A 20,549-nucleotide genomic window follows, 5' to 3' on the forward strand; every position below is an offset into this window, starting at 1 on the left:
TGTTTTCTAAAACACAAAGGTAGTGAGTGAGTGTCATGTTCTCCCCCTGATGTGTCCCTGCAGACTGGATTCACACCCCTCCACATTGCTGCACACTATGAAAACTTGAACGTAGCTCAGCTGCTGCTCAATAGAGGAGCCAATGTCAACTTCACCCCAAAGGTAGGCAATAACTAACGTTTGGAGGTTAACCTCCGTCCTTGCCGTCTGTTATCTGCGTGTGCCCGTCTAAGTGCATCTGTTTCTCTGCAGAATGGTATCACTCCTCTGCACATTGCATCCAGACGGGGGAATGTGATCATGGTCCGGCTCCTGCTGGACAGAGGGGCTCAGATCGATGCCAAGACCAAGGTGCAGCAGACGTCCTTCCTGGAGTTTCACTAAATCTTTGATTTACTTACTGTTTCTAATTTGATGCATCATTAACTAAATCAGTAACAATCCTCTCTCTACAGGATGAGCTGACTCCTCTGCACTGTGCAGCCAGAAATGGTCATGTCAGGATTATAGAGATCCTGCTGGACCATGGAGCCCCCATCCAGGCTAAGACCAAGGTAATCCATCCAGATGCTAGAAAGAAAAGTCTTCACTTGTGTTGAAAATGAGCTGAACATCATCTGGTTTGGGAGTGACTACAAATCAGTGGGTTGTTTTGTGTCAATAAAAGTAAAACTTTGTGATCCATCTGCCAAACAGAAGCATAGATTTTTCTCCTGCTGCTGCTTCTTGCTCAGATTGTTTGTTTTCACCACAAGACAAGTTGCTGCCTGTTTTGCAAGGGATGAGAGAGTCAACACATGTCTCTGTTTTTTGCAGAATGGCCTGTCTCCAATCCACATGGCAGCACAGGGGGACCACATGGACTGCGTCAAGCAGCTCCTGCAGTACAACGCAGAGATTGATGACATCACGCTGGACCACCTCACCCCTCTGCATGTGGCGGCACACTGCGGCCACCACCGCATGGCCAAAGTACTGCTGGACAAAGGGGCCAAACCCAACTCTCGGGCACTGGTCAGTGACAAACACACACAGTTGAAGAAGAGGAAGTTGCTGTTAATCTTGGTCGTGATGATAATCATTCTTTTGTTTTTCACAGAATGGCTTTACTCCTCTGCATATTGCTTGTAAAAAGAACCACATGCGTGTGATGGATCTCCTGCTTAAACACTCTGCATCATTAGAGGCTGTGACTGAGGTGAGTGAACAGGATTAAAGGGTTGACCAAAGCAAAGACCTCAAAGCAAAGACCAAAGACCTCATCACTGTATTGAAAATGATGGACGTGCATTTGTAATATTCCTGTCCTCTTCTAAACAGTCTGGCCTCACCCCCTTGCATGTGGCATCATTTATGGGCCATCTCAACATTGTGAAGATCCTCCTGCAGAAAGGAGCTTCCCCCAGCGCCTCCAATGTGGTGAGTTTCCTTTAGAGATGTCCAGACCAGCACAGATGACCAGCTCACCTCACAGTGATAAATCTGACTGTGTGTGGTTTGTTTTTCTGTGCATGAATAGAAAGTGGAAACTCCTCTCCATATGGCATCTCGGGCAGGACACTACGAGGTGGCAGAATTTTTGCTGCAGAACGCAGCACCGGTGGACGCCAAGGCCAAGGTAGACGTTTCGCACATTACACAATCTCCACATCCATGTAGTCATGCATAAAGATTCCTCACGTTAGACATAGAGTAAAAGCCCTGAAGCATCTTTTTTTCTGACACATAAAGTGTTCGTTTAGAAAGATGCATTTATTAAAACACAACCTCAGTTTACTGTTAATGTAACAAGTCAAGATCACAGTGAAGCTGAAACATTAAAACAGGAGGATTAAGTCACTGGAGATGTTTCACACTCCCCCCTCTCTGATTAGGATGATCAAACCCCTCTGCACTGTGCTGCTCGGATGGGCCACAAGGAGCTAGTGAAGCTGCTGCTGGAGCACAAAGCCAACCCCAACTCCACCACCACAGCAGGCCACACACCCCTACACATCGCTGCCCGGGAAGGTCATGTGCAAACTGTGCGCATCCTACTGGACATGGAGGCTCAGCAGACCAAGATGACCAAGGTAAACCCTTACAGTTCACTGCATTGTGCTAATGAATCTCCCAGCCTAAATAGCTTCTTTCCCCAGCCTGATATTGTGTCCACTTCCTCGTTCGTGCCTCTGCAGAAAGGCTTCACTCCGCTCCACGTGGCCTCAAAGTACGGCAAGGTGGATGTAGCAGAGCTGTTGTTGGAGAGAGGTGCCAATCCTAATGCTGCTGGGAAGGTAAGAAACATAAAGTGTCTGACTGTACGGAGTCAAAAGATGAATAAAGCTTTGTTTGATCTACAGTCTGATGAGTCTGTTTTTGCAGAATGGTCTGACTCCGCTGCATGTTGCTGTGCATCACAACAACCTGGATGTTGTGAACTTGCTTGTCAGCAAGGGAGGGTCGCCACACAGTGCAGCCCGGGTAAATAAAACGAGATACACGCATAATTCGTTCTGAATGGCGCAGTATCATTCATATTCACTTTTTTTTTTCTAACCACAACTCATGCGTGTGCTCCAGAATGGCTACACTGCCCTCCACATAGCATCCAAGCAGAACCAGGTGGAGGTGGCGAACAGCCTGCTGCAGTACGGAGCTTCAGCCAATGCTGAGTCACTGCAGGGAGTCACACCTCTCCACCTGGCCTCACAGGAAGGACGGCCCGACATGGTCTCCCTGCTCATCTCCAAACAAGCTAATGTCAACCTTGGAAACAAGGCAAGAAACCCACAGATGATTACAGAGTGTCATGAGAGAGGAAGTTTGTTGGATCTGTTTAAACTAAAATTAAGTGTAACTTGGTCTTGATTTGTTGGTTTTGATGTGTTTGACCCTCTGTATCTCGTTGTCCTCAGAGTGGATTAACCCCACTGCACCTGGTGGCACAGGAAGGACATGTTGGCATCGCAGATATCTTGGTGAAGCAAGGGGCTTCGGTCTACGCTGCCACACGGGTGAGACCTCTTTTGTCTCATGGCAAACGTATAGACAGACCAAAACAACTTGTCAGGTGGCGAGAGCTTGGATTGGAGCTTGTTGTTGCTTTGCAGCTCAATGATTTCATGTTGTAGGTTTTCAGGCGCATCAGCTGGTTCCACATTAAACAGCATATGTTCAGTCCCTTTTGTTTGCTTTTCATGTCCTGAAACCTCTCCCCAAATGCCTGGAGGAGTTTTCACACTCAGAAGCATATTCATGTGCCACAGCAGTTCTTGCAGAGCAGGAAAATGCACACTTACGTCTTTCCAGTTGCACTTGCCGCAGATTTAATTTGTCTTCAGATGACTTCACATTTGAAAGCAGAGAGCTGAGAAGGTGAAAGCTGAAAGCTGCTTGTCGGACACTCAAACTCTGCCAAAGACTGTTAACTTTATCCAAGCACATTTGTCCTTGCAGCTCATCCAGTTTAACACGTTTCAAGCTGTAGTGATGCTGAAGATTGGCCTTTTTCATCACTGTGAGCGCGTCCCCACAAACACACAACACAAAGCACACTGGCTTGCTTTTTACTTCAACAAAAGAAAATGCAACATCTTTTCTTGGCAGATGCCAAGGTACATGTCATAATGAAACACAGGGGCCATGTGTTGCATTCAGGGACCATCTGGAAGGGCATGTTAGTCTACTATTTTATGTAGTTTTATTTTATCACAGAAAAGAGATTTTTTTTGTATTTGGCCAAATCAAACAGTCTCGTGGGCTGCATTGGGCCCAGAAGCCAGACGTTCCCCCCACCCCTGCCTTAGAGCTCCAGAGCTCAGAGCAGCTCTACAGCACTGCCTTGACATCCAGTTTTATCAGATTAATACAGAATTAATAAGATTTAATGTATGTGGAGTCTTATATAATGTGGTCAACACAGCAGCACCACAAACTAAACCATGGACTTCAGGCTTTACGCAGACAGCAGCCTTACTGTAATGTCAAAGTGTTTTATTGGTATTATTGTTCTGATCCTGTGCAGAAGAAAGAATTGCGTGCTCTCCTCTTTATTCCTGATTTGTAGCCTACATGCATCTTTATTCTAGTGTGCGGATTTGATCCATTAGTTTATGTGATATTCATGAACCATTCAATCCCAAATACGATCAATTCTACATAAAGTGTTCAAATTAAAAGCTCATCAAGACACTAAATTAGTGAAGTCATTTTGCGAATTTGAACTGTTTTTCTCTCGCCGTCAGATGGGCTACACCCCTCTCCATGTAGCGTGTCACTATGGCAACATCAAGATGGTGAAGTTCCTCCTGCAGCAGCAGGCCAATGTCAACAGCAAAACAAGGGTGAGCGCCTCCCTCTGGTTTCTGATAAAACTACAGCAAACTTAGCCAAGGCATGAGTCACGCATTTACAGTCTCCATCTCATGTATCAGGAAACACAATTTCAGTGCATTACACTGTTAAAAGCACAAGTTGCGCCTGTGGCAGCGTTCTCCTGGTTGAGAGCTGTTAATACTCGTCTTTTTATATAAAGAGGCATGAGGACGAGCTGCAACCAGTGACTTTTTACATTTCTGCTTTTAAAAATGACCTTAACGGTCAGTCAATCATTGAAATGGTTGCTGATTAATTGTCTCTTCATCCACTAATCATTTCAGCTCTGGTCACATTACAGTTGTCCATTGTACTGACAGTTTAATTGATATGCATTTGGCTGGTTGTGATGTGCCTCAGCCAGAAGTTTGATGCACAGGAACTCTGCTAACGTGTATTTTAATTCAGTAAATTGTTAAAAGTTGGATGAGAAGGACCAGCTGTGCTTCATCATTTAGAAATAATATATTATTCTGATGCATCTTAGACATCGTTCATACATTAAATGACTAAGAACAGATTCTTTGTCTCCCTTCCAGCTTGGTTACACTCCTCTCCACCAGGCGGCCCAGCAGGGACACACAGACATTGTGACACTGTTGCTGAAACATGGCGCTCAGCCCAACGAGACAACAACAGTGAGCATGAACGCACCGTCTCCCTCATGACGATCAATGAAGTTTGGTCTTCAGAGATCCGATCAATCTGCTCTTTTCTGTCTGTCAGAACGGTACCTCGGCCCTGGCCATCGCTAAGAGGTTGGGCTACATCTCTGTGATTGACGTCCTGAAGCTCGTCACTGAGGAGACGGTATCCATGGTGAGAAGTTTAGAAACGCTACCGAGCCCCATTATGCGGCCGTGATAATCACAACACTGATAAACACTCGCTGTTGCATCTGTAACCGGTTCCTTCTCCTCCGCCTGTGCCCTGCAGACGACCACAGAGAAACATCGCATGAGTTTCCCCGAAACAGTGGATGAGATACTGGACGTGTCTGAGGATGAAGGTAGAGCATTCAGTTATTGTGAATCAGGCAGGAAACAATCCACTCTGATGAGTTCATCTAAATAAATAGCACTTTCTTTTTCAAGGCTGATTTTACGATGTTTACGCTGGTCTCAATTTTTTTTTTCCAATTCCTTTTTTTGCCCTTTTTTAGGAATTGCACAGCTAACATTAGGTATGACGGTCTCTTTCTCTCTTTGTGCAGCATTCATAGGTCGTTGTGATGAAGTGTGTGGCTCCATTTCAAGCTCACTCTCTCCATCTTTATCTCCCTGCCTCTCCCTGTCTCTCTCGTTCCCTCTGTAGTGGTGCTCACTGTGATGGTGGCTCTGGTTTTTCATTGGCATGCACCCATAGCACCCGTGTCTGTAACCTTTATATGTCCCTTCAATAACACCCTCATTCTCTAACCCCCCAGGTGCCTTTTTTCCTCCATGTTATGTCGGCAGCCCTTGTTTTTACAATTACAGTCAAGGCCAATACGTATAGATCACCTATTATTACTTCTATTGAAACTAATTTAATAAAAAAGAGCAGTTCTGTGAGCTTTAGGAGTTCATGGAGTAATTTTGTCTTCTTGAAATCATTGCTTTGAAGTGTGTTTGTCTACAGTGTTGTGTCTGCATCGTGGTGTCGTCATTCATTGTACCTGCCTTGTGAACTGTTTGTTCATGTTGTATTAACATGGGATCACCGGACTGCTTGTATGTGATAGTTGCTCGCAGAGATGAACCCACGGAGAAATATCACCCGACACCTTACCTTATGAAGGTTTATAGTAACTTTCAGCTGATTATTTCAATTTTTCCAGGCCAAAGCCAACTGTTTTCCACAAAAAACACCTCTAAAAACCCGCTGGGTGCTACCTCCTAACGGCACACAGACAAAGGTAGCAACTAGCTTGTGAACATGGTGTAGCATTTAGCAGCTAAAAAGCCAGATATTTCCCTCAGGAGTTAGACAAACAGAGCTAAAATAAGAGTGAATGTTGGACTCAGATTCACAGTAGCGAGTTTGCCTCATTAACTTCACAGTGATGAGCTCACAGATCACAGCTTCTCTCCGCTGCCACAAAAACACACTGCAGGTTTAACTCTTAACGCCTGAAGTTCACGACATCACTGACAATGATGTCAGACGACATTATATCTTGATATTTTTAGTCCCTTGATAATTCAACTGACAGATTGTCACCGTTGCTCTAAATATAGACAGTAGCCGAGTCGCCGTCTTAAAGACACATCTCATATCCGGAACGGTAAAGTGATATTGGCATGTTATCTGATGCACACGCTTGAATAAGGTAACGCTTTCGCCGACACGACGTGGCACACATGCATGACACACAAGCCAGAGAGTATGCAGGACGTGAGCTGCCTCGTATGAACCTGTGGGAAGTGCACTCACAACACAGTCAGACATAGTGTAAAGACACCTACGACATCACTTTGGCTCTGGACCGCTCACAGACGCCCACTTGCACAAGCTGTGCTGATCACACGCTCACACGCAGGGAAGACTCTTTTGTTGCTGTGAATTCTTGAAAACTACCACATGGTTTGGGGGGTAAGTAAGCAAAACCCACCTCTGCTCACGTGAAGATATACTGTGTGTTAAAGAAGAGGGTCGAGAGCAGCTTGTTCTCGTCTCATCGTGCTTGTTCTGGGCTGATGTTGTTCTGATGTCTCTGTGTTTGTATTCATGTGTTTTCGAGCTCATACACTGCTCTCTCAGACAGTTGATGTCTAAAACCTGCAGCTCAGGTTATTCATGAGACAACAAATGTTTGGGAATGAGATTATGCTGATGCATGCTCTCCCCAGAGATACTGCAATGTGCACATCTATAATGTTGCCGTCTCTTAACTGGGAAACTCCAGACTGCGTTTATGAGTACGTTGATGTGGTTATGTTTAGGAGTTCTGAATCAAAGTCTTGGACTCGGCACACTGCAGCTAATTATAGTGATCTGCTGTATTGTTCCTGTCATCATATCCTATTTTTAAGTGGCGTTCTGTAGAAGTGGCTGCGTTTAATTTTTTCGCCATTGACTAACAGTGAGAAGGTCAGTGTACAGAGCATCGTCACTAATGCCTCATCTCACCAGTCTAACCCTTAACTCCCAGAGCCATCTCCTAAGTCCTGGGTTATGTTCTCTAACCCTTCTGGTTAACCATCTTGTTCTTTTTCTTTCTCTCTCTCTCTTGTGCTGTGTCACCAACCTGACCTCCGTCTGTTCGCTCTCTTTGGCATGTTGTTCTCTGAAGGAGAGGAGCTCTTGGGGACAGAAGGGGCCAGGTACATGAAGATGGATGACATGAAAGACCATGATGACGATTTCCTCTCCCCCAAGAAATCACTGGAGTACGAGAGAGGGCTGGGCACAGCGTAAGGGGGGCTGGTTGGGGAAGCAGGCGGGAGAGCCAAGCTGGTAGCCACACGCTAATAGGCGGACGGATAGAGGGGGATGCACCATAGACACTCACTAAACACCAGGGATGAGCACTTGGGAGGAGATGTAAAGGAGCTTCTTCCATCTGAGTTGTGTTTTGCTCTTTTCGTTCAACAGGAATTACTCGCCAGCCATTCCCAGGATCCCCCGAGTCTCTCCGGAGACCGTTATCCTGAAAGAACATGAGATAGATCAGGTACTGTATAAAGAAGCATGAGTAAGGTACTGCAGGGGTACTCCAGCAATTTAGCATTGGATAAAGTTGGGAGACTTCTAAGAGACAGACTTAGAAATGAATGGTCAAAATTGATGCAACAGAGGCGAAGATAACCTGACTTAACTTGTCCAAAGTGCGGTTCAGACTCCAAAAACACTGGACGTTTCAAAACACAGTTTTGACTCAAACTTAGAAATTGTACTTTTTGGTGATTTTCTTTGAAAGCATTTAACACGATGCAGTTATTTCAGCGTAATCTTTTCTTAACCTGACATTGTGAATCCCTCCTCAGCGACCTTTTGAAGGTTAATGATCTATCTTCTCCATATCCACTGTAAAAATAGCTCTTTAAAAATGAGTTCAGAGGCCTAATCTTTCATCTTCGCCCTCTGCGGATCGCATTGAGCCGATGATGGTGTCAGTAATACACCTCTGGGTTCATATAAACCATTATGCTGAACAGCCTTCTTTAAAGAACGTCATGAACAGTTTGTCGCTCTGTCTGTTGCAGCAACACACTCCACTTCCACTGCCCAAAGAATATGACGAGGACTCACTGATTCCCAGCAGCCCAGCGACCGAGACGTCAGACAACGTCAGCCCAGTCGCCAGTCCCATCCACACAGGGTCCGTGAAGAAAGCCCTTCATTCCACCTCGTCTCCATTTAACATCCCATCACACAGCTAACTGTCACAGTCTTTGTCCAACGACAGGTTCCTGGTCAGTTTCATGGTAGATGCTCGGGGCGGCTCAATGCGAGGCAGCAGGCATAACGGTCTGCGTGTCATCATTCCTCCGCGGACCTGTGCGGCGCCCACCCGCATCACCTGCCGCCTGGTGAAGCCGCAGAAGCTGACCAGCCCCCCTCCGCTGGTGGAGGGAGAGGGGCTGGCCAGCAGGATCATCTCCCTGGGTCCAGCCAGTATGCAGTTCCTGGGGTGAGGAAGCAACTCAAACCAGAAATATTATTATAACTATTTAATATTAATATCGAATATAGAAATATTTATGAACACTCTCATTGACTTAAGGTTATTAAGTGATGAAATTACAGCAGCAGAGTATCTCGCCTGCACACTGATGAAAGCAATCATCTTTTAGCTTGTTGTTTCTTATATATTTCCGGTAAATAACTCATTCATGTGTAATCCTGTGTGTGTGTGTGTGTGTGTGTGTGTGTTGTGTGGCAGACCGGTGATAGTGGAGATCCCCCACTTTGCTGCTCTGGGTCGTGGTGACCGGGAGCTTGTGGTGCTGAGGAGCGAGAACGGCTCAGTCTGGAAAGAACATCGCAACCGCTACGGTGACGAGGTGCTAGAAACCATCCTCAACGGGATGGATGAGGGTAAGAGCTTGAACGCGTCGTGCTCGATCGCAGGCTGGCGCTCAAACGTGTCTTGAGAACTGAAGCCTTCTCTCACCTCCTCAGACCTAGAAAGTCAAGAGGAGCTCGGGAAGAAGCGAATCCGTCGCATCATCTCCACCGACTTCCCCCTTTACTTTGCTGTTGTATCGCGAGTGCAGCAGGAGAGCGACCTGATTGGACCAGAGGGAGGCTCGCTGGCAAGTAAGCTGGTTCCGATGGTCCAGGCCACGTTCCCTGAGACGGCAGTCACCAAACGAGTCCGCCTGGGGCTGCAGGTGAGATGGGACGATGAGGAGAAGGAAGGAGAAGAAAGACAGAATCGTTAATGCCTGTGTTGCCTGAATAAAAGCATGTTGGATGTACTTCGATTGGTCTTGGAATGACTTGATCATATCACTGCTTGTGCCAAGTTTTCCTGATTCAGCTTTTTGTTGTTTATTTTGCTTTTCACATTTTTAGGACCTTTCTGCCTTTTATGTCACACAGTGCATGCACGTGGCACCTTTACACAACTGTCGTCTAGTGCTGATATGTCATTGTTTGTTTTATCTGTGTATTTATGTCACTGGCAAAGCCCTGTATTTAGTATATTTAACACTAATTTGAGATACCTAAGTACAGTTAGTCAGACATTACTTGATAAGAAATCTTCTGCATTCTTCTGCTATGGCCATGAAAGACTGTCTGAGTGTCTACTTACTGTCCTGTACTGGCATCATGAGTGTCAGGAAAATGTGCTAAAAGACGTTCTGTTTAGAACAACTGGAGGGTTTCTCCTCACTACAAGAGGTGACACCTGAGCCCCTTCAAGTGTGCACGGCTACACTGTTCAAGTTTTCAAAAAACATACACACCAAAGACAAGAGAGGTATTTTTAGCACATTTTACCAGCTCAGTTATACAGCAAATACTTGTTTTTAAGAGGACATATTTCTAATCCTTATAAAATATGAAATGGGTCCCACATCAAACTGGCTCTCTTCACACAAGCACCCACTTAGGATTTGGCCCTCTCTGATCTCCTGCGCCGGCATTTCAAAAGCAAACCTCAAATCAAGAAATGAATGATATCATTAGATTCGCTGTAAGATCAGAATCAGGACATTTTTCAATGTGATTTTTTTTTCTCTTTAAAACCAACAATCAGATCATCAATCGTCAGGTTTTCATTTATTTTGCCACAGTGACTTCTGCTAAAAAATTATTAAGGTTTCTAATCAAAAAGTATATTAAGTGTCCTCTTTTCTGCCTTCACTTTTTTTTTTTTTTTTTTTTTTTTTACCATGGGTATGTTTGTTATCTCGTTCTCTCAGATTTGCTGATTTGGGATTTCAAGGCTCCATTTGCATGTGGTTTCACTTCAACAGGATGAATATGTACCCAGTGTTTACAGCCTGTTTTGCAGTGTCTTCTCCTGACAAGATTTCATTGCAGTTGCATTAATTCCTATTATTTGAACAAACGTTAAAAAATAACATAACCTGTGAACTTTAATAATCAGATGGAAACTTGTGATTCCGTCGTCAGAATATGTTTCAGCAAATCAAATGAAAGGTAGACACAGTGTGAATGGACCTTCTGCTGCATGTTTCAGACTCATGAATGAATTTATGACGAGCTTAATATGTCTCCTACACTAACACGCTACCACATGTGCCGTAACTCCGAGCTGAAAGTCGTGAATGTAACTGAATGTTAAATTTCAGAATTTCCTTATATAGTTGAATTATTTCCTAATTTTTACGAACACATCTATTTAACTAAAATGCTGTAGTAATCATGTCATGAACGGCCTTGTGAAGAGCCGCAGTGCCTTTTTCTTTGCTATACGTTGTGTATTAATGATTGTAAAAGCTTCATGTTAACACACTTTGCAATAAAAAAGAGTATTAAGTCTTACAACTTGTGTTGCTATTGTCTTTCCAAATGTTTGGACCATGAGGTGTTTTATTCACTGTGGACTTCTCTCTCTCTTTCTCTCCATCTTTAATTTTCCCTGTTTGATTTTACCCTTTATTCCTCATCCATCGCCTCATCGTCCACCTCTCATTTCTCTTCCTCCCTGTCATCTTATCCCTGCATCTTTTTTAAATCTCCATGGCCCGCTCATACGTTTACCACTTTTGTGTAATTTGCCTTTTTTCTACCATATCATCAAACCTGTGCCTGTGTTACGTACCCCTTCTCTCCATCATTTACTCTCAACCTCAGGCTCAGCCAGTTCCGGATGAGCTGGTTGCAAAGCTGCTGGGTAACCAGGCAAACTTTAGCCCCGTGGTCACTGTGGAGCCTCGGCGGCGCAAGTTTCACCGGCCCATCGGCCTGCGTATACCCCTGCCCCCGTCCTGGAAGGAGAGCCCCCGAGACGCCGGGGAGGGCGACACCACCAGTCTGCGTCTGCTTTGCTCTGTCATAGGTACTGCATGCCATGACTGGGAGTTGTGTGGGTTGGGGAGTAAGTGTGTGTCAACAGGAGCGAGTTCCTTCTCTGGCAGGGAAAGATTTATTAAGCAAAACGACTGAAAGATGTTCCGTTGTTGTATAAAGGGTTTTTGTTCTTGTTTTGTAGAAGCACTGTCACCATGAGACGACTTCTTTATGACCTTGGCTGAAGCTAGATTAACCAGTTTCCCTTCTCTCATCCCGTCTCAGGTGGCACAGCTCCAGCCCAATGGGAAGACATTACTGGCACCACCAAGCTTGTCTATGCTAACGACTGTGCCAGTTTCACAACCAATGTCTCAGCACGGTATGTTCAGTTGGATGAACATATAATACATCATCCATCAGACCTTAAAACTAAGATTAATGTAAGTCTGTCCCATCTCAAGTCATTCTGGTAAGCAGCTGGCCTGTGATTATAAAAGACAAAGACCAGAGTGTGATTACGTGTCTTTGTTTCCTCTCAGATTCTGGCTCGCAGACTGTCCTCGGACAGCTGAGGCCGTCTCCTTCGCCAACCTGCTCTACAGAGAGCTGTCAGCCGTACCCTACATGGCCAAGTTTGTGGTGTTTGCCAAGATGAACGAGCTGCGTGAGGGCCGCCTGCGCTGCTACTGCATGACCGACGATAAGATGGATAAAACCCTGGAACAGCACGAGAACTTCACAGAGGTGGCTCGCAGCAGAGACATAGAGGTCAGGGACGAGGGATCACTGATGCGGAAAAAACTGTGCTTTTGTGTATTCCTACATTAACCACAGTCAAACACCTTGGACTCATCACTTAAAGTGTGGGCTGTTATTTCCACTCCTTCCCATCCTGCAGGTGATGGAGGGAATGCCGCTTCACCTGGAGTGTTCAGGGAATCTGGTGCCAGTGAGGAAGGCCACCCAGCAGCCTCGCTGCTTTAGCTTCCAGGCCTTCAGAGATAACCGACTTCCTGTTTCTGTCAAGGTATCACCGTCTGCCTTTCTCTTACAGACCTTTCCTCACTCCACCAGCTTTAGCCCTGCTCTACACGTGTGTGTCCTGTGTCTGTGTGTCTAAGGTGAGAGACAGCAGTAAAGAGCCCACTGGATTTCTGTCCTTCCTGCGCAAGTCCACCAAGTATGAGGACAGCCAACACGTGCTCTGTAACCTCAACATTTCCATGCCTCCGTGTATCAAGGTAAAGCTCTGGAAGTGACCTCACATTAGGGAGACACATGAAGTGTGTTTAATCGCAGTCATTTTCTCGGATATGGCAGACTTCACTGTTGCTTGTTTGTGTCTAGCAGATAGTTGGGAGTGAAGACCGGAGACGAACTCTGACCCCGCTGGCTTTACGAGAAAGATACAGCGCCCTCAATGAACCTGCTATGGGTATGAGGCGCTCACTCTCCCATTTGCAAACAAGTAAACCTTATATTGATATAACAATATAAAGCACGGTATGGTTGTTTTTGGGGGGTTTTTTTGCAGAAGCTGCAGGTTTTTTTCATCTACAACCATATTCCATATTCAGAATCAGTGAGTGTTTCAATGCAGGGATGATCTCAGCTTAACAGATGTTTAATTGTCAGCTGTGGTCTGGTTTGTGCAGCATCAATGAGTGCCATGGAGAGGACGGAGCTGAAGATGGCTGTGATTGCAGAACAGTTGGGACTGAGCTGGGCTGGTAAGTGAACAAGAATAAACTGAATCTGTTTTTATTTGCTGTGAACCTTCTATGTTTACCCTATGTCTGACAAGCTTGCCTAGCTCGCTGCTGATTAAACAAAGTTATAACATGGCAACCAGCCAATGAAACTAATTATTTTCTGTTTTCCTGCCAAGAGCCGTAGCTGTTTGACAGACACGCTGTTCTGCCTCTTGTGGATAGAGCCACTGTGAAGCAGCGAGCAGGACTGTGTGCGCTAGAACAGCATGACTCATAGGTGAAGTGATATAAATATTTCCTTCATTAATGTGATCTTCTCTGGCTCGTTTTCTGCACAGAGTTGGCACGGGAGCTCCAGCTCAGCGTGGATGACATCAATAAGATCCGTGTGGAAAATCCCAACTCGCTGCTGGAGCAGAGCTCTGCGCTGCTCAACCTGTGGGCCACCCGCGAGGGCAAGAGGGCCAAGAGTGAGTCTATGAGATCTGAGCTTACTGTGACTTCCTCCCATCCCCTCACGTCTTCATTAACACTAACCTCTGCCTCTTAACCTCATATAAAGTCAGATCGTTGTTGTAATGGTGTTGCTGTTTGTGCTGGGAACCCTTCTCTCCTCTTACCCTACCCTCCTCTTCCTCCTTGTCTGCTTGTGTCTGTCCTTCACGCGTCTTCACTGCAGTGGAGAGCTTGTATGCAGCTCTGAAGAGTATTGACCGCATGGACATCGTCAACATGTTGGAGGGCCAGCCGCCTCAGCCCGCCAGACAAGGCTCCCGTGATCTCAGCAGACGCCGACACAACGAGAGAGAGCACCTCTCCCCTGGTATGACCAATGGTAAGCCCCCCTCCCCAAACCCCACAGTGCAGCCCCTTCCCCGTGTCCCTTATGCCTTGACCCTGAGCCACCTTTCCAATAAACTTACCTCCTCATTCCCGAAAATGCCGTGACGGCGAAGTGAAGTTTGTTTCCCTCTGAATTCCCTGGTTTTCCCCATGTGTTTATTCCCCGTGATGCTGTTGTGTATGAAAGCTGCCACAAACGTCAAACCTTTGCAGGACTTTACCCCAGCAACATGCAGAGGGACTCAGGACACTCCTACTGTACTGCAGCCACTGTAGTGCATCTCAGCATTGATTCAGTGTGACGGAGAGTGAAGCACACAAAAAGTATGATTAAATGCTGAATCTCCATAGTTTGCAAGGATCCCATACTGAGTAGCAAAGCACTCCACACAGAGATAAGTATCCTATCATTAGTAGTAATAGTAGTGTTATTATTGTTGTCAGTGTTGTTATTTTGTGTTCTCATGTCAAAGAATCAGACCAGTCATTAATATATGAGTATATGAAAAGTTTTTATTGGCCATTATTACTTTAGAGACATTTTAGTGTGATATTTTGTCTATAAAACAACACATTGTCATACATGATCAGTCCACATAGATCATACTGTAAGTACAGCCTAGCTTAACTGACCTCCTTACCAACTGTCAGTCCTCAGTCTTTTACTCCTTTTACTCATGGTTTCCTTCACACATGCATACTCTACATCTTATTGACTCCATTTTCACCTCTGGACTGGTGTGAGCTCCGCTTCTTACTGGGACTGGCTTCTCTTCTCTGTATCCAGTGCAGACGATGAGTCAGTCCGACAGGCGACGGGTCCTGTCCTGTGAAAACTGGAGCAATACTCAGAGATGTAACAATGCATAGAGATACGACCATGAGGGTCAAAGGGTGAAAAGGGAGACGTTCAGATCACAGCTGCAGTGAATCTGATAACCGTGTATCTGTCTTGTCTGTCTATCTGTCTGGCTACCTGCCTCCCAAAGGCCGTTCCTGCTTTGATGTTCGGCATAGAGACGTGGTGGCGCTCTGAATACGAGGATATTGTGTCTTCTGCTAATCTCACAATGATTGCAGTGACGGGTTTCAAGAGGTTTATGATTTACTGTCTGGATTAAATGCGTCTTAAAGGTACTGTGACCACGTGAAGGACCAAACCTGACTTTTTAAGCGGTAAATAAAACAAGAGATAAGATGACCAGATAAACTGAGAAATAATGAATAAATAAAACAGGCAAAGAAATAATAATAAAGACAATCTATAAATGCTCAGAGAAACTGAAAATAACCATAAAGCCACACCCTTAAAATAAATCTTGTGGTGGACAGTGGAATTTTTCAGTTTCCTTGTGCATTAGATTTATTTATTCATTTTTCAAAAGTTTATTTCTCAGTTTGTCTCACAGGTTGTTTTACTCATTTTAAATTATAGGAAGAGTTTAACACTTTGGGAAATGCTGCTAAGTTGCTTTCTTGCTGAAAGTTAGATGACGCTCGTGTCCGTACGCTAAATATGAAGCTGCAGCAAGCAGCAGGTTAGCTTAGCTTAGCATAAAGACTGGAGAAAAACTAGCCTCTCTGCTGATTTCCTTGCAACAAATTACAGGGCCCAGCCACAAAACTGTTGTTTTTACACTTTGTTTTTTTGTACAGATTAAATAAACCAGATGTAAAGTGCTAGCCAGCTGTTTCTCCCTGTTTCCAGTCTTTATGCTAAGCTAAGCTAACCAGCTGCTCGAGGTAGCTTTACACTCACCATACAGCTATGAGAGTGGCATCTAACCCTTCAGCAACAAAAGCGTAAAAAATAAAAAATATGTCTCCCAAAATGTTGAACTGTTCCCTTAAGTCTGGTTCAGTCGTCCATATAAAAGAAGTCTCTTACATGATCAAAATAGTGTTTTTTACTCGAGTTTCAGACAAAAAACTGAGAGAATATTTGCTAGAGTTGAGGAATGAGTTACACTGCGGCCTTTATTCTATCTTTCTCCACCTGTCTTTCTCTCTTTTTGTCAGAATAATGTCGGATTTTACTCATCAGTTTTCCTTCATAGTTCTAGTGCACCTCTATTGTAGGTAAGCAAGGTTTATTCAAGATGGTTTCCAGGTTAGAAGAGAGAGAATACACTCGAGCATGATAGCGTAAGACTTCTTCTTTTAGGCTTCTGTAAGGGGACATTTAAATTCTCTCTGCCTGTGGTTGCATGGGGAGTAGTTTGAGTCTCTTAGGGCTAATGTTGGTGCACTGAATGTCCTTTTGGGAGCCCTGTTTTCATTCCCTGTGAATCTGTCCCTCTCTCTGTGTTTCTCTGGACATGTCATCTGCAGCCTAGCCGTCCTACTCTTCCTCCTTCTCACTCCTCTCCGAACTCTGACCTCATGCCGACCTCATGTTGACCTCTGACCCACATCTTTATCTTTTATTTTTTTGCGACCAGTCGTGCATTTTCTTTATTTTTGTGCTCTTGAAAACCCCACCTTTTTAAGTGTCCGCTCTGTGACCAGTACCCCCTCACACAGACTGTGTACTCAGCACCCACTGGGAGGGGGGAGGTGACCCTCGCTCTCTCTCTCGCTGTTTCTGTCTGTGACCATCACCCTATTTTATATTCCTCTTCCTCTCTTGCTGCCCTTCTTTTCTCTTATCCCACTCTGTCGTCTCCCTCTTTTCCCATCCCTTCTTTACCTGCCCCCCCCCCCCGGCCTGTCTGCATGCGCACAGGGCTGACTTTCATCGCTTATCTCCTCCTGTGTTTGCATGGTGACACTGGGATGAGGGGCAGGAGTAGCGCTGGCATGTTGGAGATGATGACTCAGACTAATGTTGCTTGACCAACAGACATATATCTCTGCATGGCATGCACACTGAGAATGACCCTACAGTCTGTCTGTTCCTCCTCAGTGATCCGTCCCATGGGGGGTGAAAAAAGGCCACAAACCTTTTTTTAGTGAACTCTGACTTGTGTTTGCTCTGTTCATGTATGAATGTTGTGGTTGTTTTGTATGTCACTGATTCTCTGTGTAAACTGTGTCCATCTGATGGGGTACTTTGTGCGAAATACATGTTTGTAATGTCTTTGTGAGTGTTGTACGAGGGTCAATTTGATATTGTTCCTCCCCTTATTGTAAATGTGCTTATTGTTTAATATGAACTCATCAATTAGTCTGTGCGAACGCCTTTATGTGTGTTTTATGTTGTGTACTATAAGTGTTTTGTGTCCATATACATGTGTCTAGTCTGTCAGTGTTTAAGTGTATCTGCAAAATAAGTATATTTCCTTTACATGTGTTTTTACATAAGCTTCACTGCTTCATTTCTCCTATATTTATGTCTTTCAATCAGAGGGGTCAGGCAGTCGCACATTTTACATATTTCACACTCACTCATTGCCCTATTTTTCTTTCATTTAATTTCCAAAAACTCCTCTTTCGCCATCATTGCATCATCTACTAACATGGAGAGAGAGGACTGACAAACTCATTCATTCACAAAAACAGAGTCATAGCACAATAATTGTGGCTTCAGTTCAGGCTCTGACATGCAGTAAACAGATTGACACCATATCCTTATTTCCAACACACTGCGGATCCCGCACCTCATTTACTCACAAGAGAAATGTGTGCAGGTACTTTCTTTCCAAAACACATTTTGTCTTGCTTGTCAGATATTAAAACATACAGAGGTTTAATGACTCCTGTTTTCATCTGTAAGTGATCCATAATATCGTGAATACACTTGCATAAGGTCTCATGTAAAGAGACCTGACAAAGCAGATACCTCAGCGTCTTCTGTTGTGACCAAAATAAACAAGAAATTAAGATTTTAAACTTCTATTTAACTCTTTCCTCATCCACGGTCAAAGTCAACACTGTTTTTACGGCTGATTTCTGTCATAAGATATAGAAGAATAAATATATATATTTGTTCTTGCTAGTTTCTATAGGCAGCAGTTGAGAGGCTGAAAGCAGAAAGTAGGACAAGAGGTCTTTCTGGCTGCTTGGTGTCACAAATATCTCCTGCACTCTCAGCACTACTCAACAGCAGTACTGCCAGCCATGAATCAAGTTACACCCCACGCTCTGCACAGTTCTCTCATCACTGTACCGTCTGCATATACAGTCGCTGTCTCTCTCTCCTCCTCTCCTTGCTCTTATCTACATGCTGAATGTCCTGCACAGCATCTCCGGTTTTATCCTCTGGTTAATGTACTTCCTGGTAACACATCCTGCAGTGTTACAGTCATAATGCCACTCACACTTTGCTTTACATGCATTGCCATTCGTCAAATTCTTTTACATAAACTACTCACCTGTTTTCAGTCATTCAGTATAATGAGGTTACAAGACAGATACAAGACAGATTCTATGTATGTTTGCAGAGTAAAAGAGCAGTCTCCATAGTTTCTTTTTGTGCAATAAGCAGTTATTATCTGAATAAAACAAAAACATTCCTGCTGCTGTGACATTGTGCGTTATCATGCCAGGTCTGCCTTTACAAAAAAAGATAAGATATTGTTGCAAAGGGTGTTCAGGATAGCTGTAGTAGGAGTGACCTGAGTCCACAGCACAACAATGTGCAGTTTTACTGATTGCATAATAGTAATTGAAATACAAATTAAAATTTATGTTTGAGGCTTTCACAACAGAAGGAAAATCAAGTCTACTGTATATGTGTTTGTATAAATATCAGTAATACTGTAGGTTATATGTTTCTATAGTTGTGTTATATTGAATGCATTATAATAAATATGTGTGAGAGAGCAAGCAGCTGTGTGGAGTGAGCGGATGTGTGTGTGCACTTGTGTGTGAGGAGAGAATGAGATTGCCTGCGTGCATGCTATCCAGCCTGACAACAATATTAACCTGCCTGTTCTTTGAGTGGGTTCGAATGCATGCAAATCTGAGTGTATGTGTGTGATAGTGCGAAACAGAGAGGGAGAGAGTGCGTTTATGGCATGTGTGTGTGTGTGTGTCCCTGCCGGACAGGTGTGTGTCCCAGCCCCAGGTAGGGGGCAGAGGCAGTAATTCCTGTCCGTCTCCCTGCAGGTGGCAGCCAGCAGAGCAGCACCAGTCACTGCTGGGTCCGAACCTCAGTGTCAGTGTCTCTCAGTCCGTCTGGCTGTGTCTGTTGCTGCTGCCACTGCTGCTCTCACCGTCAGCGCTGGCTGATCGAGCTTGACAAACCCTCTTCTAAAAGCTGCCCTTGCTCTCTTGTCTTAAGCTCCTTGCACCTTTTTTCCAGCTCCTATTGTCTTGACCCTCCCCTATCTCCTTCCTGACTCCTCTCCCATTTGTCCCCTCAGCCTCCTCTACTCCACCCCTAGATGCCCAGCTCCTGGGCAGGGGCACATACCCCCTCCCAGGGTCCCGGTGCTGTGGGGGTGCAGTGGGGAGTGAGGCGGGGGGGCGGGTGTCAGTGTGCCTCTCTCTGTCTCGCTCCAGGTTATGGGCTCGCACAGGAAGAGCTTCTCTCACCGGCTTCCATGCAGTACAGCCTGCCCTCCCCGCTGGGTTCTGAGCCTTACTGGCAGGAGGTCTCCAGTTTGGACTGTGCACCCATTGCCACCACAGAAGAAGACACCCTCATGGAGATGTCTGATGTGCAGGTGTGGCCCTCAGGCAACAGCCCGTCCCTGGTGCCTGTAGAGGACTCCTCGCTGGAATGCAGCAATGCCGACGATTCAGAAGGTCTGCTGGGGCTGCCGTACGGAAGTCTGGGTCGGCCGGCTAGTCAGGCCAGCGCAGCCAGCGGAGGGGGTGGGGTGCTGAGTGGGTCCATTGAGCTACCCGAAGACGATTCAGAGATGGGCGTTGACTCGCTCAGCACTGCCACGCCAGCGTCGCTTGGGGGCACAATTGCTGGGATGAATCTTAACGGGCTGAACAATGGTCAGGGGTCAGAGGCAAGTTCAGAGGCATCAGCATTCACCAGTATGACTGGTGGAGATGGAGCTGGAGGAGGAGGAGGAGGAGGGACGGGCTCAGTGGAAGGGCTTTCTCTTGTTGCAGGACAGCAAAGGGTGTATGCTCGGCTGAGTGAGTCACCTGGTCTGAGCTGTGTTGCAGATCGGAATGGAGACAGGTGAGTCAGACCTCTTGTCTGTCTCTCAGGTGACAGTGCAAAGTGACAGAACTAATGAATAGATCTGTGCTAACATCTCTTTAATCCATATTGCATGTCAGTGAAAGTCAGTGGTGCACCTGAGGCTTTTTTGAACATTT

At 45.3% G+C, this 20,549-nt stretch overlaps 1 protein-coding gene across 28 annotated transcripts in view; it reads left to right on the forward strand.

Annotated features, from left to right (window-relative positions):
* ank1a (ankyrin 1, erythrocytic a) overlaps positions 1-20,549 on the forward strand; it is an 84,063-nt gene that overhangs the window by 56,806 nt on the left and 6,708 nt on the right. For 6 of the 28 annotated variants that reach the window (XM_076730029.1, XM_076730033.1, XM_076730041.1 and 3 more), the window contains 33 exons: positions 64-162; positions 253-351; positions 456-554; positions 817-1,014; positions 1,100-1,198; positions 1,321-1,419; positions 1,520-1,618; positions 1,875-2,072; positions 2,178-2,276; positions 2,365-2,463; positions 2,563-2,760; positions 2,898-2,996; positions 4,227-4,325; positions 4,896-4,994; positions 5,083-5,175; positions 5,293-5,365; positions 5,519-5,539; positions 7,631-7,751; positions 7,933-8,011; positions 8,544-8,659; positions 8,747-8,971; positions 9,224-9,378; positions 9,463-9,674; positions 11,611-11,815; positions 12,052-12,148; positions 12,309-12,537; positions 12,668-12,796; positions 12,891-13,010; positions 13,117-13,204; positions 13,425-13,499; positions 13,820-13,951; positions 14,161-14,316; positions 19,770-20,409. In XM_076730029.1, coding sequence (XP_076586144.1) covers positions 64-162; positions 253-351; positions 456-554; positions 817-1,014; positions 1,100-1,198; positions 1,321-1,419; positions 1,520-1,618; positions 1,875-2,072; positions 2,178-2,276; positions 2,365-2,463; positions 2,563-2,760; positions 2,898-2,996; positions 4,227-4,325; positions 4,896-4,994; positions 5,083-5,175; positions 5,293-5,365; positions 5,519-5,539; positions 7,631-7,751; positions 7,933-8,011; positions 8,544-8,659; positions 8,747-8,971; positions 9,224-9,378; positions 9,463-9,674; positions 11,611-11,815; positions 12,052-12,148; positions 12,309-12,537; positions 12,668-12,796; positions 12,891-13,010; positions 13,117-13,204; positions 13,425-13,499; positions 13,820-13,951; positions 14,161-14,316; positions 19,770-20,409 — 4,649 coding nt within the window. Of the gene's footprint in view, positions 1-63; positions 163-252; positions 352-455; positions 555-816; positions 1,015-1,099; positions 1,199-1,320; positions 1,420-1,519; positions 1,619-1,874; positions 2,073-2,177; positions 2,277-2,364; positions 2,464-2,562; positions 2,761-2,897; positions 2,997-4,226; positions 4,326-4,895; positions 4,995-5,082; positions 5,176-5,292; positions 5,366-5,518; positions 5,540-7,630; positions 7,752-7,932; positions 8,012-8,543; positions 8,660-8,746; positions 8,972-9,223; positions 9,379-9,462; positions 9,675-11,610; positions 11,816-12,051; positions 12,149-12,308; positions 12,538-12,667; positions 12,797-12,890; positions 13,011-13,116; positions 13,205-13,424; positions 13,500-13,819; positions 13,952-14,160; positions 14,317-17,049; positions 17,294-19,769; positions 20,410-20,549 lie in introns of those variants that run through there. The other 22 variants (XM_076730030.1, XM_076730034.1, XM_076730042.1 and 19 more) reach the window with 7 other exon arrangements.

Source organism: Chaetodon auriga, chromosome 5, assembly GCF_051107435.1.
Source record: "Chaetodon auriga isolate fChaAug3 chromosome 5, fChaAug3.hap1, whole genome shotgun sequence".
In the NCBI taxonomy this organism is placed as follows: Eukaryota; Metazoa; Chordata; class Actinopteri; order Chaetodontiformes; family Chaetodontidae; genus Chaetodon; species Chaetodon auriga.